This window comes from Gossypium hirsutum, chromosome D08 (assembly GCF_007990345.1).
Source record: "Gossypium hirsutum isolate 1008001.06 chromosome D08, Gossypium_hirsutum_v2.1, whole genome shotgun sequence".
Classification (NCBI taxonomy): domain Eukaryota; kingdom Viridiplantae; phylum Streptophyta; class Magnoliopsida; order Malvales; family Malvaceae; genus Gossypium; species Gossypium hirsutum.
Genome location: NC_053444.1, coordinates 67,147,122 through 67,165,929, shown reverse-complemented (window position 1 = coordinate 67,165,929; position 18,808 = coordinate 67,147,122). Strand labels below are relative to the sequence as shown.

The 18,808-nt window shown below is 33.6% G+C and overlaps 2 protein-coding genes across 3 annotated transcripts; one reads left to right on the top strand and one right to left on the bottom strand.

Moving 5' to 3' along the window:
- The first annotated feature begins 1,784 nt into the window (after nucleotides 1–1,784).
- Nucleotides 1,785–12,036, top strand: LOC107909118 (formin-like protein 14). The gene is given in 18 exon segments (XM_016836535.2): nucleotides 1,785–2,131; nucleotides 2,229–2,932; nucleotides 3,020–3,241; nucleotides 3,454–4,483; nucleotides 4,486–5,032; nucleotides 5,402–5,528; nucleotides 6,524–6,595; nucleotides 7,689–7,787; nucleotides 8,551–8,592; nucleotides 8,675–8,755; nucleotides 8,836–8,886; nucleotides 9,003–9,084; nucleotides 9,169–9,263; nucleotides 9,727–9,798; nucleotides 9,891–10,007; nucleotides 11,028–11,096; nucleotides 11,186–11,252; nucleotides 11,343–12,036. Coding segments are annotated over 18 exon segments (3,765 nt in total). The 5' UTR covers nucleotides 1,785–2,058; the 3' UTR covers nucleotides 11,558–12,036.
- A 459-nt stretch (nucleotides 12,037–12,495) lies between these two features.
- Nucleotides 12,496–14,864, bottom strand: LOC107909119 (nascent polypeptide-associated complex subunit beta). Of its 2 annotated transcripts, none has more exons than XM_016836537.2 (6): nucleotides 14,713–14,864; nucleotides 14,055–14,122; nucleotides 13,724–13,872; nucleotides 13,579–13,635; nucleotides 13,456–13,494; nucleotides 12,496–12,933 (listed from the first exon to the last, which is right to left on the bottom strand). In XM_016836537.2, exons 2-6 carry the CDS (start codon nucleotides 14,120–14,122, stop codon nucleotides 12,752–12,754), a joined length of 495 nt encoding a protein of 164 aa, XP_016692026.1. In that variant the 5' UTR covers nucleotides 14,713–14,864; the 3' UTR covers nucleotides 12,496–12,751. The 2 variants fall into 2 exon arrangements, with proteins under 2 accessions (XP_016692026.1, XP_040954882.1); XM_041098948.1 differs by having other exon boundaries at nucleotides 14,474–14,802.
- Nucleotides 14,865–18,808: the final 3,944 nt, after the last annotated feature.

Here is an 18,808-nt window from a genome sequence, read left to right as displayed (position 1 = left end):
TTTACTTTATTGATTGTAGCGTTGGACTATTTTATTTTCTTTTAATAATAAAAGCTTCGTTATTACCCTTTAATTTTTTTTCATATGATATAAATTACATAATACATATAAAATAATATAAATAAACATAAAAACTACTTGAGTTGGGCTGAGGCTTTGATTATCGGAGATTGAATTTGATTAATATATTGAATTTTTTTTTTGTTTAAACTTATTTTTCAAACATAGTATTTTATTTTCATTTATATCACAGTGAAGTAAATCTAAATTTAATAATTTAAACATTATTATTGTAAATTTAATATAATATAATTTATTAATTGCTTTCTTCTAATGAGTTAAATTTACGAAAACATTAAATAATATTACAATTGGTGATCGTTATAATTATTTATTTCAATGTTAATCGCCTAATATATTGACTTTTAACATTTATGTTTATATTAATTTTATTTTATTAACATGCCTATAAAAAAAAACCTTATTTGACACACATTTAATAGCTTATGGTAATTATACTGAATCATATAATATATATAATAGTAAAGTTTTAACATAAAGAAGGAATCTTATTTAAGTGGAGTTATTTAAATTTTGCCTACTGAGATACTTTGCTGTATTACATATTAAATTTCTTTTAAATTTTATTATTAGGTAAAAAAAGTGAAGCCTAAATAATAATAAATTTCAAAAAGTATTGTTTCATTGTCGCAATTTATTTGCATTAAATCACATTAAATTTTTAAAATATTTATTTTCATATTCACGTAAACAAAATATTTTAATTGAACTTTGTTGATATAATAGAAGGGAGGTCGATTCACCTAATAGGTAAAAAGTCGGATAAAGACAATAGAAGGAGGAAAGTTGCTGTGAAAGGTAGGAAGATTAAATGCAAATAGTAAGTGATCAAGGTTGCTAATGGGAAAAGGATCTCATTCTCATTGTTTGAGAGGGTATTTATAAGATATATCCCTTGTCTAGTAGTGGTGATATGACAAGGTGGTTATCATTATGGAGTACGTGAGGGACATGCATAGTAAGATCCTTTCTGTTATGCCTTTTGAGGGAGTATGATGTTATTATGTTCAAGTGGGTTCTAAAGATTACTAAGGGCAATGCTCGCACTTGGGGAAGCATTCAAATTGCGAATAGTCAGACTATAGTGAGTAGGTAGTTTGACGAAGGAGATGTTGCCTCTTAGGACGAATGGTTTTCACGGCGGCTAGTTAGTTTCAAGAGGTTGAACAATTGAGGACGTCTTGATTGACGGGAAGTAGAGAATCGTTTTTAGGCGTCCACCTGGTGCCTTTCGAGAATGACACATGTTCAGCTCAAGTAATTCTATAACAAACTTGAAAAAACTTAGCAAGTAAGGCTAAGGGGGTGACAAATCTCCTACAAAAGTATATTATAATACTAAAAAATAAATATTAAAAAAAAGAGATATATGACAAATTTTTTAAATTACTTGCGGAATAAAAAAGTATATTGTCAATCAGTGGTAGAGCTAAATTTTTTTTTGAGGGTCAAAATTAAATTGTATATTTTTACGATAATAAAAATACAATTTCACCACTTTAATAGTCTATATCTCTATTACTTTCAAAGGATTAAATCAGATTTTTATCATTTAGGGTCAAAGTGCAAATTTACCACTAATAATTTAAAATTTTATAAATTATAAGGGTTTAAATAAAAAAAATTGGGGCCGGGGCCCTGCTAGCCCCCTAGCTCCAAAAATTATAAGGGCTAGCCCCCTTGACCTCAACTATTTTGTTTTCTTGTATTATGTGTTTTTTTAAGGAATAAATGGTTCGCTTTATTTCAAATCGAAGTCATTGAGCGTGGCTCTGCTGTTTATAAATTTCGTTTCTGGTTGAATTGCTTTAAATAATTGCATCTTTGTTCTTTTTTGTTTTTATTTTGCTGCCGTTGATTTTTCTCTGTAAAATTGCAAGCACGTGGCAACAAATTGGAACAGTTTCGCGGGTTCTTGTTCTTATTGTTGTTTTTGAGGGTATTTTTAGCTCATTGGGTGAAATTGTATTGGCAGAGATGACACTTCTTAGTAGGTTTTTTTATAGAAGACCCCCGGATGGGTTGCTTGAATTTGTTGAGAGAGTATACGGTATGTGCTAAAAGAATTCTTTAACCTCAGCTTGTTTGATTTGGAGTCTCTTTGTGTATTTTTTATTGTTAAGTGAATTTGATCTAAATTAATGCAGTTTTCGATTCCTGCTTCTCCACTGAAGTCTTGCCTGATGGTATGTACCAAGTATACCTACACGAAATTGTGACCGAGTTACATGAAGAGTTCCCGGAGTCATCATTTCTGGCTTTCAATTTTCGTGAAGGTGAAAAACCAAGTGATTTCGCGGAAATTTTATGTCAATATGATGTTACTGTATTGGACTATCCACGACAATATGAGGGTTGTCCCCTGCTCCCATTGTCTCTAATTCAGCATTTTCTTCGTGTTTGTGAAAGTTGGCTTTCACTTGGGAATCATCAAAATGTCGTTCTTCTACATTGTGAAAGAGGGGGGTGGCCACTTTTGGCATTTCTGCTAGCTAGTTTCTTGATTTTTAAAAAACTGCACAGTGGAGAGCGCAAGACCCTTGAAATTGTTCATCGAGAGGCTCCCAAGGGCTTCTTGCAGCTCCTTTCACCTTTAAATCCCTTCCCTTCTCAGCTTCGCTACCTTCAGTACGTAGCTCGAAGGAATATAGCTCCTGAATGGCCTCCTCCTGAGCGTGCTCTTTCTTTAGATTGTATCATTCTTCGAGCCATTCCGAGCTTTGATGCCCAAAATGGATGTAGGCCAATTATTCGCATTTTTGGTAGGAACCTACATAACAGAGATGGCCTGTCCACGCAGATGCTGTTCTCCATGTCCAAGAAAAGGAAGATGCTTCGACATTATCGTCAGGTAAAAGTCCCCCCCCCCAAATTTTTTCTATTAATTTTTGTTTTCCGTGTTAACTTCTGAAAAATGATTTTTTTTTCCTTGTTGCAGGCAGACTGTGATGTGATTAAAATTGACATCCAGTGTTCAGTGCAAGGAGATGTTGTATTGGAGTGTGTCCATTTGGATTTGGATCCTGAAAGGGAAGTTATGATGTTTCGTGTAATGTTCAACACTGCATTTATTCGATCCAACATATTGATGCTGAACTCTGAGAACTTGGACATTCTTTGGGACTCAAAGGAGCGGTTTCCAAAAGGATTCCGAGCAGAGGTAAATATCTTTTTGAGCCTCTTTTAGGATTTTGGATGTATCATGAGAAGGAAGAGCAAAGGCCAACCGCTATAAGCAATTCACTTTCTTAGCCACTAACCTCCTACCATATTTTTCCAAAACCTAAGGTGTTATTAGTTTTAGTCATGAACTCATGATTCTTTAGTTTCTTCAGCATTTGTATCTCTAATTCAATAAACTTCTAAACTCAGGTTTTGTTTGGGAAGGTTGAAAATTCCACCCCACCTAAGGCTCCTATAACAGTTTTGAATGGTGAGGAGAAAGGGGGATTACCTATTGAAGCTTTTTCTCGTGTTCAAGAACTCTTTAGTGGTGTTGAGTGGGTTGATAACAGTGACGATGCTGCTTTGTGGCTACTTAAACAACTTTCTGTCTTGAGTGATGTAAAAGAATTGTCCAGATTGCAGAACAAAGGAAATTTATACGCATCTCCTGTTGATTCTGAGGAGGAAAACAATGCATCTAGCACTGCTGATAGTTCAGATGAAGCATTTGACGTGATCAATAAGCCTTTGGGGGATCCAGCAAGGTTTCTGCCACCAGACGTTGTTGATAAAGTTCCCTTACATTCAGAAAGCGATAGTTTACAAGATTTAGATCATGCATCAGTTGAAGCTGTTCAGGTAGTGTCATGTTCTGGAATGCCATCTCATTCATCTCCGCTGGAATCTTCAGCACCTCTTGTACCCACACCACCAGCACCACCTCCGGTACCTAGTAAAAGTCTTTCTTCAGGATTTGCACCTCCTGGACCACCACCACCACCACCACCACCACCACCTCCTCCTCCTCTACATCTACCTTCATCTGTTAACATCATTACATCGAAGCCATCTGCACCCCCACCTCCACCCCCACCCCCTCCTCTTCCTGGTTTGTCCGAAAGGAATCCTGCAATATCTTTGCCTGTCACTACCAAAAGAGGTCCTCCACCACCTGCACCACCTCCACCTCTTAGTTTTTCTGGTAGAGCGTTTTCAACATCACCTGAATCTACAAACAATGGTCCACCTCCTCCTCCTCCTCCCCCACCCCCTTTCAACTCCTCTCAATCGCCATCTCCACCCCTGCCTCCACCCCTACCCCTACCCCCACCCTTGCATCCACCATCCTTCAGCAGCAAATCTAAAATGCAAGAGCCAAACCAACCACCACCACCTCCGCCACCACCTCCAATGGTTGTCTCTACTACTAGTTCCTCTCACAAGGGATCTGCTCTATCTGTCCAATGCCATAATACTATTGTCCCTCCCCGCCTCCACCTCCGCCAATTGCAGGACTTGCAAGGCCAGGTTCTATTCCTCCTCCACCCCCTCCACCAAAAGCTCCTCCAGCGCCCCCTCCAAAAGCTCCTCCACCCCCTCCACCAAAAGCCCCTCCAGCGCGCCCTCCACCCCCTCCACCGAAAGCTCCTACTGCACCCCCTCCTCCACCTCCACCAAAAGGTTCTGCAGTGCCCCCTCCTCCCCCTCCACTGAAAGGTCATGCTGTGCCCCCTCCACCTCCTCCACCGAAAGGTCCTGCTGTGCCTCCTCCACCACCAGGTGCACGGCTGCCAGGTGCAAAGGTGTCCAGTGTGCCACCACCACCACCTGCATCAAGTGGTAGGGGGAAAGCTTTGGGACAGACTGGTCATGGAAGAGGCCGCGGCATTGGCGTGAGTAACACCCCTAAGAAAAACTCGTTGAAGCCGTTGCATTGGGTCAAAGTCACTCGAGCAATGCAAGGGAGTTTATGGGCTGATTCTCAAAAGCAGGATAATCAATCAAGGTGCGTGCATATATAACTTGTACATCAGTACCAAATTGTTTCATAATTTCTTATAATTGCCAAAAGTTCTAATTGATGCTTAGATTGCACAATATGTGCTGGAACGTGGATAAAACATTTTATAGTAGTTGCATTTTGTTGGACATTCACTTGAATGTTTTTGAAAAAGCGCTTTGTCATGTTACATGTCCGTTTACTTTCTATCTTGTTATGTGATAAAGAGAGAAAAAGGAAGCATAAATTCTTGGTCAATCTGTACTTTTTCTGTTTCCCCTTTTATTTATCTTTAGTTTTACTTGGATTGCTTTTTCCTCTAATATGGGAAGATGATTACTTTTTAACCCTATAGATCAATATCTTTTGGTGTAGGGCCCCTGAAATTGATATGTCTGAACTTGAAAGTTTATTCTCAGCTGCCTCTGCTTCAGATGGCAGTAGTGCTAAACTTGGAGGCCGACGAGGTTCTAACATCAATAAACCTGAGAAAGTGCAATTAGTAAGAAATTTTCTTTCTTCTAACTCCTTTTATGTATGGAATGAAGGATACTTAATCAAATATATGTTAACTTTGGCTTAATATTTTTACAAAACATTCATTATATAAAGAAAAACACAAGTGATCCTAATTGGCTTGATTAAAATATGAAAGAAAATAAATAAGGAACATGATATGGGGTTTCTTTTCCTGAATAATGAGCTTAGGCAGACTTTGTAATTGGTTACATAGTTTCTCCAATCTTAAGTTTACTGTCCTTTAAGTAATTGCCTTGCCAACTATATACAGAATAGAAATATTTATTAAGCATTAAGAGAATTTCAATGGCCTTTAATTTGTGGTTCCTCTAGTTAAATGGCACCATCATGGCAAATAATCATTAAGCTTTTAGCATACAAATATTAGAAGTGATTGATTCTGTTGTGGCTGCTGCTCTAGTTGTACCATCATTGTCATGCTCCCCTTTATCTTCACTACATTTTTGTTATTGATTTTTATGTCTGCAGCATGAATGACATATTGGTTTAGTTACATGACTGTATGAATCATCAGGGTAGAGTATCATTGACTGTATGAATCATCAGGGTAGAGTATCATTGTTGCATACTATTTTTTTTTTAAACTATACTTGCTACCATAGCTATGCAATGTCGTTCTGTTCTAAAATCAGAAAGAAGGTCCTTTTGTTGCGAATTACATATTTTACAACCTTAAGAAAATACTATAATAGGAGTTTCAAACACCATTTATTTGTCTATATTACAGCTACTCTTTTATGACGAATATTTAAGTTTGTAAAGATCCTTTGCTGCTAATGATGAATGATTTTATCCTTAATCAACTTTGAACTTGACCGTCTACTGCAGATTCATGAAGTGCCACATGTAGCCATCTAATTCCTTCTTTCATCATATAATTTCTTTTTATATGCATTTTAAGGACATTAAGTTTCTTTACCCTTATTTTGTGTATTTGGTGCTTGTATTATATCTCAGGTTGAGTTGCGCAGAGCATATAATTGTGAAATAATGCTCACAAAAATAAAAATCCCTCTGCCCGATATGATTGTAAGTTTCTTAGCTTACCCTGCTAAATGTTATAAGTGTGCTAAATTTTTATCTTTTTCTTGTATTTTATTTTAGTTTTTAATTGAAATGGTGTTGGAATATTGGAGATTTAACCCCGCCCCCTGTCCCCTGCCCTTTAAATTTTCTTCTTTTTTTTTATATTACTTCTAATATATCCCTATCTGATGTCTTCTATTTGATTTTTTTCCGCATATAATATTCCATTGTAATACTATCTTAGTTTCTCATAGGTTAAGTTCTGTGCATAAAGCTTTTGCTGGCAACCAGATTCCTGGAAACCGGAATCTTTGTTTATGCTGCATATTCTATGATTTGATATCAAAATTGGTACCCCTCAGCAGCAATTATGAATTTTAAATTTATTAATCCTCAAGCTTCTTATTGGTCACCTAGAGCTCATGATCTTTTTGTTGGAGTTCTATCTGCTGAAGGGCATTGGTTAGGGTTCCATCAATATAATGTGATTCTTTAGAGAAGCATTTTTGGGCTAAGTTAGGGATGTTTAGTAATGTTGAAAGGTGAATATTTTTGCCTGGGGGGCAAAAACGTATTTGGTATAATAGATTTAAGTGATATAGTTTATGTTAATTTGGTTTCTTAGTTTGTTTACAATGTACTACTAATACCAGCTTTCGAAGCTTCACTGTTTATCCTGTAGCTGTTAAAATAGGTGGTATTTCAATATTGTAGTGAACTCACTACAACTGTTGATTAGGTAATTGAGGGTAAAGTTGAATTTTGTTTGTTTTACTTGGACCTTTTTGCTATCTCCATGGGAGGAATGAACGACAGTTGGCTTTGCCGGATCTGGGATATATCATAAATAAACTTTCTTTTTCTGTGGCCCAGATTATATTGCTTTATAGTTTTTCATTTCCATTTTAACCACAACCAAATTTTGATACTGAAATTTCTGTTCCTCTGTATCACTTAAATTCATTCTTTCTGTTGGTTCTTTCTTTTGCCTTGCCAAGTTGGGTCAAACTTTTGGTACAATATGCTCAATTTCCCTTTTTACTTTTACTTCTAAAGTTGAGTCAGTCATTCTAAATATAGTGCCCTCTATTTTCAGAATGCTGTACTAGCATTGGATTCTTCAGCTCTTGATATTGACCAGGTGGAGAATCTGATTAAATTTTGTCCCACTAAGGAAGATATGGAACTGCTAAAGGTAATCTATATATACTGTAACATTTTGGTTGCATATATTTTTAAATGCTACATTTTCCAGTTTGTTTACTGTGCTCTTTAAATGATACTGTAGATTTTTAGAGAACTCATTACATATTATCACCTAGGAAATAGCATGTTATCTTGTATGCGATAAAAATATTTGACATGGGAATTCACATATCAACGTGACAGTTTTATTGCCACCAATCTCTTATGAGTTACAGGCAGTAGACCACTTCATGGAAATTTTAAAACTGCCTTTTGTTGTTGTTTTTTGTTCGAACCCCTGACTGAACCTGAACCTTTTCAGTTCTAGGAGGACCATTTAAACAGCTGGATATTTTTCTTATTAGTTATGAGTAAGGCTACATTCAGAACTAATTGCAACCATTGTAAGGAATCAGTTGTAGTTTGATTTTGACCCCATACCAGAAAATGGAAAGACCACTATTTAATTTTAACTTAAGTTCTGCTTCGAGTGAGGGAAAGGGAAGGAATGGTAAGGGAAGGGAGAAGGAAGAGAGGAGTGGTGCCTTCTCCCAGCTTTGGAAATATTTTAACACAAGAGAGGGATTTTTGGTTTACCCATTCAGAACCCTTGAAGTTTGAAACCATCCTTTTCTTTAAATTCCTTAAATGGGACCTTTGGGGGGAAAGGATTCCTCTTTACAACTGCTATTAGATAGCCCTCATTTGAACATTTTATTTAACTTACAAGGATGTAATTGTAAGAAAAAGTTTGCTACTTTTGTTTTTGGTAGAATTATACAGGTGACAAGGCAATGCTTGGAAAGTGTGAACAGGTCTGTTCCATTTTCTCTCTTTTAAGACATCTGATCCCTTAATTCGATCAGTTGTTAATATTATAATTGATAAATCTTTCAGTTTTTCCTAGAGTTGATGAAGGTTCCACGAGTAGAATCAAAATTGCGAGTATTTGCATTTAGAATCACCTTTTCTTCTCAGGTATTGTCCGGATAATTTGTATATTCGATATTGTATTCTCGGATTTATCATTAATCTATATTCCCTTTCATCTGTTTCAGGTGGATGACTTAAGGTCTAACCTGAGCATTATTAATAATGCGACCAGAGAGGTACTGCTATACCTATACTGAATCTCAAATGGGTGATGCATAATTGCTCATTTTGCATGCTAAATGTCCAGCATGTTCTTTTTCCTGCATCTAAAATGTCAGAAACTTATTTTCAGGTAAAAGAATCTGCAAAATTGCGTCAGATAATGCAGACAATTCTCACATTGGGAAATGCTTTGAATCAAGGCACTGCACGAGGTACTACCCAGCTGGTCTATAGTTAGGATTTTTGACCATTTTTTTAATGATGCCTCTTCATATTGTTTTTGCTTTTATTCCTAGGATCTGCGGTGGGATTCAAATTGGATAGCCTCCTTAAATTATCTGATACGCGTGCAAGAAACAACAAAATGACTTTAATGCATTATCTATGCAAGGTAGGACATTGAAAGTTAGACTTCCTAGTAGTATACTTGCACTGGAAGTTCGGAATAAGGTTTATTGTTAAGGTTATGGGGGGTGGGGCCAATGATGCTGTAATTTTGTGCCCTTCAAATGGTATTTTTGTGACTTAGGGAAAGTCTTCTAATACTGTGGTACTCTCATGTAGGCTTTGAGGAGAGAAGTTAGATGCTCTTTATTACTGTTATATGTGCCTGGGGTTTGGGATGGTAAATCTTCGCTATAAATAATCGTTTGCATGTAATTTGTTTTAAAAGGAAAAAGCTGTTGCTTCAGTTATTGCTTTTTCCTCTGATTCAAGTATGTTTGAAACCTTACTCTAACCAAATTTACCTTCTTGCCCCACTCTGTTAATTCTTCTGGCATGTTCTACTCAGATTTCCTAAGTCACCTGGTTTTTTCTGTTTTATTTATTTTTTCACTTTTTGCACGTGTTAGCTTCTATCGGAGAAAATGCCAGAGTTGCTGGATTTTGATAAAGATCTTGTTCATTTAGAAGCTGCTTCTAAGGTATGTTTTACATGGTTCTAGTTCATTGGATCCTTCTCTTCTTAAAGTAGTTAATTTCTTTTATCCACTTGATTTTCATACCATCTGGCTAGATTCAATTGAAAAATCTTGCTGAAGAAATGCAAGCTGTGAGTAAGGGTCTTGAAAAGGTTGAGCAAGAACTCACCGCTTCAGATAATGATGGTGATATCTCTTTGGGCTTTCAGAAGGTGAGGAAGAACAATTATTATTGCTTAACAAAGAATCTACTCCATTACTTTTGCTAGAAATTTTTCTACTATTGTCTGTTAATATGCTGAGTTGTCACTTCCCACCCTATTTGCTTGCATACAAAAATTACCTCGCTCACTTTTTCCTGCCATCGTAGATATTCGGATTTGGCATGATGTTGATTTGCTAGTGAAGGAAACAAACTCTTTGGAATTTTCACAAACACTTAGGGTGTGCTGGGTTGGGTGGAAAAGTGGAGCGATGGAAGGAAGGAGTGGAAAGAAAATAAATTTTAAGTATGCTTGGTAGGGAAGAAAAGTGAGGAAAGAAAATAGGAGAGATGGTCATTTTCTGTCCTAATGCATGAAAACCAATCTTTCCAAATTGGAATGATGAGAGGAGAGAAAATGAGAGAGAGATGTATGTTAGTTCAAAGTTATGCATTTTTCAAATGTTCTATTTTCTTTCCTTTCATTTTTCAACTCTACCAAGCAACGGACGGAAAAAAAATTACTTTTTCTTGAAATTTTTTCCTTCTTTCCTACCAAGCACACACCTATTGAAAGAAAAATACCCCTTCAATTTTCCATCTTTCCAATTTTCTTTTCACTCTGCCAAGCAAAGCCGTATTGCTATCCCCTTTCATCATTTATAGAATTTTTTCCTCTTTAAAGATTGACCAAAAACATCTTTTCTTTATTTTGGTTTTAGGAATTAGTTTTTCTTTTCAAGAATCAATTAGATACTATCTTCTTCAGAAATTGGTGGCATGGTTTTATGTTTGTTTTCATTCAATCGCGCTGTTCATTGTGGTTTATGTATTGCAGTTTAGTCATTTGGAAGAAAATGACCATATGGTGAATACGTTGAGATGCTTTTAAATGATTAAGACCACTGACACCATTTCTATTGTGATCTCCATTGTCCGAATGTTTGTATGATATCCTTTTCCTGGAAATCACTGGGATTTTCTTTGAGCATGTCCAGTTAGTGTTTAATAGAAATTTCGTCGGTTCTAGGTGTTGAAGAATTTCCTTGATACGGCTGAAGCTGAAGTGAGGTCACTTATCTCCTTGTATTCTGAAGTGGTAAGTACTTTCCCGATTTGCAGTTGCTCGTTGGATAGTTTAAACTTGCTGTGCATTGCAGTTTAGTCTGAAGTTGTATCGTCTTGCAGGGAAGAAGTGCGGATTCATTATCCCAATACTTCGGAGAGGATCCTGCACGATGTCCTTTTGAACAAGGTTTTCCATCTTTGACAATTAATGTTCATATCGAAAACCAACCTTTCAAAAAAACGCCTGACTGGTTGAGTTTGTTCCTTGTTGCTGCAGTGACTCAGATATTGGTTGTTTTCGTTAAGATGTTTAAAAAGTCGCGAGAGGAGAACGAGAAGCTGGCTGATGCCGAGAAAAAGAAATTGGAGAAGGAAGCCGTCAAAGAACGAGCAGCAGCAAATGTAACTGTAAAGAAGGATGGGACCGATATGAATGAGCCGAATCTTACTTCTCATATCCTGAATTCTCACATTCTGAAACACGCTCCGTAATAGTAATGAAGCTTTTGCAATCAAGCAACAATGGAAGCTGCATATTTGACTTGCAGCTGACAAGAACACAGTTGAAAGCTTTAATACCACATTCAGTAAATAAGCTTCTGGATATTTTGGTGGGTAGAGATGGGCGGGCATGTGGGTCGGGGTCATGCTTGAATAGAAAAAAAAATTTTATTTGCCCAACTTGACCAGCCAAAAATCCTGTTTTACAATTTCAAATGTATTAAATAATTTTTTAATATTAATATTTGAAGCGCTTAGAGCTTTTTTGTAATTGAGGTAAGTGTTTTTGCATCAAAAGCTGTTTTGAAAATGCAAAAACTCTTTTAGTTTCAAGTTTGTAAAAGATTAAAATCTTAGGGTTTTGTCAATTTCTCTTGAGATCAGACTGTAAATTTGCTTTCCCACGAAAAGCATATTGTAAAAAATTCAAAATTCACACATGGTGGAAGTACAAAAGATTTAATGTTTCAGAGCCATGGTTTACCATTATGATTTGATTTCTTTTTTCTAAATTACCTATAATTTTTTGATCGGATTCATACCCTTTTAATTGGTACAAAGTAGTGACTTTTTCATCATTCTTAAAAATAGTCTGAATTCAAATCTTAATATAAATAGTAACCAAATGAGTGAGTTAAAGATTAAGTGTTCCATCAATTTTTTTATTTAGGGAGATGGCAAGAAGTTGATCAAACACAAATTTAATATCCAATTGCCACTTCAACTATTACTCAATCCACATATTTTTATGTTTTTTTTATACATGTTAAGCAATCATAGGTTAATTGGATAAGAGGCAACCTTACCAGCAATATTATTTGGCCAAACACAACATACCCTAACAATGTTCTCCACTAGCAGTGCTCCTAATGACGGTGCTTTTAGTGACAATACTCCCTAATATAAGCTTTAATTGGGCAAAATAAAAATGATAGTACAAAGCCAAATGCAACTTTCTTAGCTGCATAGATTAGCATTTCAGGACAAAACTATTGGCCTTTGGGAAAATGCATCTCTAATCCATTGGCAATAATAATAGGAATTCTAGAAGGCTTACCCTGAACCAAACCATTAAGAGTACAAGGTAGAGCAAACAAAAACCACAGATAGAGAAATTTTGGAAAAAGAAACAAATAGTTAAATTCATCAAAAACATATAACAAAAGAAAATTAAAGATAAAAACTCTATTTAGCAGCTTGGCCTTCTGCTGCAGCTTCAAAGGTCTCGCCAGGTACAAGATCTGGTACCTCCTCATCGTCCTCTTCCTGAGTAGTGGCTGCACCGGTACCGTCACCAGAACCGGCAGCAGGTGCCTGCTTCTGGAATTGCTCTGCCAATTTCCTCAAGTTGTCCAAGTTATCAGGTCCTATAAGTTTTAGAATACGAGTCAAAAAGACGGCCAATATCAATGTCAAAACATGAAAGAAAGAATTTTGGGTGTAATCAAGCAGAGCTCAAGCTCGACTCAAAATTTGAAGCTTGATACTCAGCTCGAGCTCGATTGAACATCTGTTTTTAAGCTCGAGCTTGGCTCAAGATATGTTTGAGCTACTCAAGTTCAAGCTTGATTAAGCTCATTTACCATTTTTTGTACTCAAAACTCAAGCTCAGCTCAATAATTAAGCTTAGTGTTAATAATATGTATTAAGGGTAATAACATAATTTAATAATATAAAAATATGAAACACTCGTTTAAGGCTCACAAGCCATTCGAGTCAAGTATTACTAAGCTTGAATTCGGCTCAATTGATAGCACAAGCTGCTCATGTTCAGCTTGATAATTACCAAATCGAGTTTGAATGTTTTTAAGCTGAACTCAAGTAGTTAGCAAACACCAATGTTTCATTTACATTCCTAAACAGAACTACTTGGGGTCAAGTGTACATACCCAACTGGTTGATGATTCCAGGGAGAATATCTTGCAATTCTGGAATAGGGGAAAAACATGAATGTCAGATCAACAAAGGTAAAAATCAACTATGGGAAGCTTTCAAAGTTAAGAGGTGCATACTCTTTGTTTGAGGAGAACCGCTTACAACCCAGGTGTTGGCAGCAATAGATGCTTGAACTGAAATACAGACCATCATATATGTTAGTTAATTTTACAAAACCTATGAGAAAATTACACAGTCCGCTTCGATAAAAGACATATCTACCTTTGGGATTAATAAACTGGATAACAACATCGTCCTTGAAGATGTTGACTTCCTCGATTGCAGGAATAGCATTGACTCCTATTCTCTTGAGGGTGCTTTGTAACCGTTTGTCGTCGGTGGTAGTTGTCTTGTGGACAGCCTTCTTCTTTCTATTAAACACAAGTTAAAAAAACAAGATAATGATTAGTATACAAATTACAAAGAGGCATCAAAATTCAAGCACCTATTACTCCTAATAACTGCAACAATTACATCCTATATTCAGAGATGATAAAGCAAAAAACATAATATAGCTGGTATATCGAAGGAATTTTCAGACCATGAACATTACCTTCTCATGCTACCCTTCCCACCGGTGCGGACTGCACCAGCCATTTTCATGAGCCTCTCCTTGTTCATCTGCCCAAAGAAGCAAACAACAAATAAATAAGTAAAAGTACGATAAATCAAGACCCAGATACACACAATAAAAACAAAGAGAATATTGAGGTAATAAGCTTATCAAAAGCACTAAAGCAAACAAATCAAACACAATACATATGAAGCATGTGAAACAATCAAGCACTATATGATACACAACGAAATCTAGGGAAAACATAAAAGAACTTAACGCCTAACTCACACTTTATCAACCCACAAGAGAAAAAAAAAACTTTAGAACAATATAAAAATATCAATGACCCTAATTTACTTATTGTAATTGTATGCAAGTGTTAAACCCTAAAGCATAAACTAAGGTGAAAATCTAACCTTTGGCAGCTAAAAGGAATTTTAAAGATAAGCTTCTTCTTTTTTTCACACAATAATTCCCCCCAAAATTTATAAACAAAAGGGTCACTTAAAACCCTAAATCAAAACAATCTAAAGATAAAACAAATCAACCGTTGAAACTAAAATAGGAAAATTGAAATAAATTTAACTTCTTTATTTTTTTTTCAAAACGTATATGCCGAATGATAAGAAGAAGCAGAGAATTAAGAAATTAAAACCTTTACAGTAGGGAGTACTAAAAAGGATATGCCGCAACTTCGACTGCAACTAGGAAAGATAGGGTCACAAAATAAGGGGGGGTTTTTTTTTATATAACCCAGTGAGCAGGCACAAGCTCTTTATGTCTTTAGGGTTTTATCTACGCCGTTGGATTTTTAGTATTTTCATCTGACGGCTTTGAAGCCATCAGGTCCATGTTTGTCTTGCCTTTTTTTTCCTTCAATTTTATTTTGGGTTAATTAACCGAATGTTTCACCGGTTTTCAGTTTAATCGGTTAAATAAATTTAATTATCAGTCTAATAATAATAATTCAATCAATTCCATAATTGGTTTTTCTAATTTTCAATTATTTATTGGTTTTGAATGGTTTGCTCAATAACCAATTCAACCCATTTATCCGAGTCAATCATGGTTGTTCGAACCAGACTGATTAAGGTATTAATCTAGAGAAAGACATTAGACCTGTTGATCTAATAATCAATACGGATTAATTGAATTGAGCAAAAAATCGGTTTGAACTAAACGGTTAAACCATGTTTTTTTTATATAAAAATTTGAATGTTTTATTTAATCAAACCAAACAGACCAATCAAATCGATTGGACCAATGAACTAGTGGCTTGATTGGGTCAACCACTGATCCGATTTTGAAACCTTGGCAGTAGTATATTGATCAGTTTCTAGTTCAACCAACTAGTTTGATCCTGCTCCAATAACTTAAATTCATGCATAACTTCAAAATGTTTTAAATTAAATCCCTAAAATATTAGTATCATATCAACAAGTCATTCTATTAGCTTAATTATTAGCTTAGGAATTAAAAATTATCTTAAATTTGATATAAAATATATTTAAAGTATGTGAATAAAAAATATTTAAATGTGCACTTATCTCATAAATAGCTTAGGTTTAACATGTTAAAAATAAAAAAAATAATGCTCTTGAATCTAACGAAACTATCTATTTTTCAATACATCAATTTTAAATTGTTCATGTTTAAATGTCATCTTATATACGATTAGGGCTAAATAAGAAAAATTAAAAATCGATCCAAATTAAAGTGTTTGAACAGTTAATGGAATACAAATAATAATAAAAAGACAATTAACCGAACCAATTTGAATTCCATTTTTAATTTAATTTATTAATAAATTATTTTTTATCATATAAAAAAACAAATATTTAAAATAATGAGAGTAGCCTAAAAATTTTATATAAAAAATATTTTTTTAAATACCGTATACTAAGAGTTATTTGAATTTTTTTTTTAGAATCTTTATGAAAAAGACTTGAAACTTTGTTAAATAATATTCAAAAATCAAAAAACAAAATTTATTTTTGCCAAAAAATAGTTCAAAAACTCAAACACAATATCACTATACAAAATATAAAAGAAAAATCGAGTCAAACTAGAGCGAATCAAAATCACCTCTAGATATGATGCCTAGTGTATTTAAAATAAATGGATAGAAAATTTAAACATCTATATATTTAATGTATGGACAGTTTGAATTTAACGTGTTAAAAAGCAATGCTCCAAATTTTTAATGGTATCGTATATATATTTTTTAAACACGTTGTATCTAAGTTGTCTATGTATCATTTTAAATTTTAATCCAAATATTTTAAATATATCTCAGTTCATACTAGTTTCTTACCCATACGATGCACAAGTTAACCCTGTATTGTAATTTTTTTGAAATATAAATTTGTTGAGAAGTCTTTGAAGTGTCATCCTCGAGGACGCTAACCCAATCTCTCGACAATGGAAAGTATCATCCCCGGGTGAGGGTTTTGCCCCCTCCGCAGAAGGCTATGTACAATTCACAGAGGGACCCTCGACTGTACGTAGATGTACAACCACCCATCAAGAAGCTTAAAATCTTATTAATTATAAAAAAAGTATTATCTATATTACTATTTAAACATTTTATTAAGTTCGTATTACTTTTAATGAGATTCTAACTTAATTAAAAGAATTATATATTTTTTATAACTAAAGTATATTATTGTGAAAGTATCTTTAATAGTTTGATGTTAATTAAGTTAATACTCAACCGATTAAAAACAAATAAAATTATATTAAATATACTTTTTACCAAATCAATTTTTTTTAACAATCTCATTATAACTCTGATCATATCTACTCTTTTTGACACAATGTTTAGAACTGCCCGTAGCCCCTCTCTAATTCATAAATAGAAGGATAATACACTTCAACGCACTTGAACCAGCGTTTTCCTGCATTGACAACAATACCCATGCTAATCGAGTTAAGACTCAATCGGCTTACCAAATAAAATTTATAAATAATAAAGTTAAATCATATATATTTTTGGTACCAAATCATCCTATAATTAGAACAAGTGATCCTAAGGGTCCAACATTAAGCTAGGGTTGGGGATATAAAAGATGGAAAAATGATTAGATGAAACTGTAATTCCACATCACCCTTGTTTTTTTTTTTCTAATAGGAGAATGATAAATCATATTTTTCCTCCTAATTTTTAACATTTTAGTTGGATTTGAATTTTTTTAGGAGGAGAATGCTGAAAATGACGTGGAATCACTTTTCATACAATCTCTTATGGTAAAAGATGTGTAAATAAGCATAATTGGAAAATAAATTAGAGAATTTCGCTTGCAAAAGCTTCTCTTTCCATAATAAATTAGATTTTAAATTTGCAATGTGTTTTAAGTTTTCTTGAATAAAAGTGTTATTTAAAAAGGGATAAATATTAAAATTACACATGAACTTTGATTTAATATACAATGTCATATATAAATTTTAATTTTGTATAATTTTATACATGAATTTTTTATTTGATTAGATTTTCATAAATCATTAACAATATTATCGAATTAGCAACATTTTACGTTGATATATTGCATAAACATAAAATTATATTAATCCAAATTGAGAATAAATGTATGTATTTATTTCTTTTAAATGTGTACAATTGAACCAAAACCAAAGTTTCATGTATACATATGAACCACAATTCAAGTTTCATGTATATAATTACACCAAATCATAGTTCATGTATCAATTTACACATTAAAATAAAGTTCATATATAAATTTGATATTATCCATTAAAAAAAACAAAACTTTGTTATTGTTGTTTTCTTACAATTGTCATGCACACCCCACAATGAAGTAATCCTTAAGATTTGAACCATTGCGGTGGATTATGAGGTAAACATTTTTGACCCATAAATTAAATGTCATGGTTCAAACTTTGGTTCATTATTATGACCTGATGGATAAAAGTGTTCACTGTCTCAAGTGTGATCAGAGTTCGAGTTGCGCCAATCACGTTTGTTGTTCAAACATTGCATTGTTATTGTAATTCACTATATATCTTGTGATTTAAATTTTTTTAAAAAAAAGAGAAAAAAAACTATTCATGGATCGACTTGAGTTGATATTATTTTATTCGTGATGTGAAACTCGATTAATCAATTTATTATGGACATTCATCTTACTCTATGGGTAAAAATAATAAATAATGTTAAAAATATGAAAGGAATGAAAAATATTAAAATTAATAAAAGAGGTGAGTAAAATAAAAACAACTTGCATGTTGTAAGCAAGGATAAAGTGTTTCTTCTTTTTTTTTTATAACCCAAAAGAAGATGAAAATGAAAGAGTTGAATGTGTATTTGTTGCAAGTGAAGTTTTAATAAGTTTCTAATAATATAACATTTGATTTACTTTATTTTTAGGATATTTTAATAATGGATAAATTTTAAAATTATATATGAATTTTTATTCAATATAAAATGTGATATATAAATTTTAATTTGGTTTAATTATATACATGAAAAATTTATTATGGTTTAAATGTATACATAAAACTTTAATTTCGATTTAATTATACATGTTTAATGAAATAAATACATCAATTTATTTTTATATTAGATAAATATAATTATTTTTGTATGCAATATATTAATACAAAATGATTTCACATTGATAATATGTTAATAATTTGTGATAATTGGGTAAAATCAATTTTTTTTGCATAAATTTACACAAAATTAAAGAACATTTATACAACTACACATTAAACTAAAATTTATGCACAAATTT

What these genes read in the sequence shown, in the direction of transcription:
- LOC107909119 (XM_016836537.2), bottom strand. Translation starts at nt 14,122, where the DNA reads ATGAACAAGGAGAGGCTCATGAAAATGGCTGGTGCAGTCCGCACCGGT. An exon ending in GGGAAGGGTAGCATGAGAAG is followed by an intron (nt 13,873 to 14,054) that starts GTAATGTTCATG and finishes TGTGTTTAATAG; the next exon opens with AAAGAAGAAGGCTGTCCACA. An exon ending in TGGAATCATCAACCAGTTGG is followed by an intron (nt 12,934 to 13,455) that starts GTATGTACACTT and finishes TAAAACTTATAG; the next exon opens with GACCTGATAACTTGGACAAC.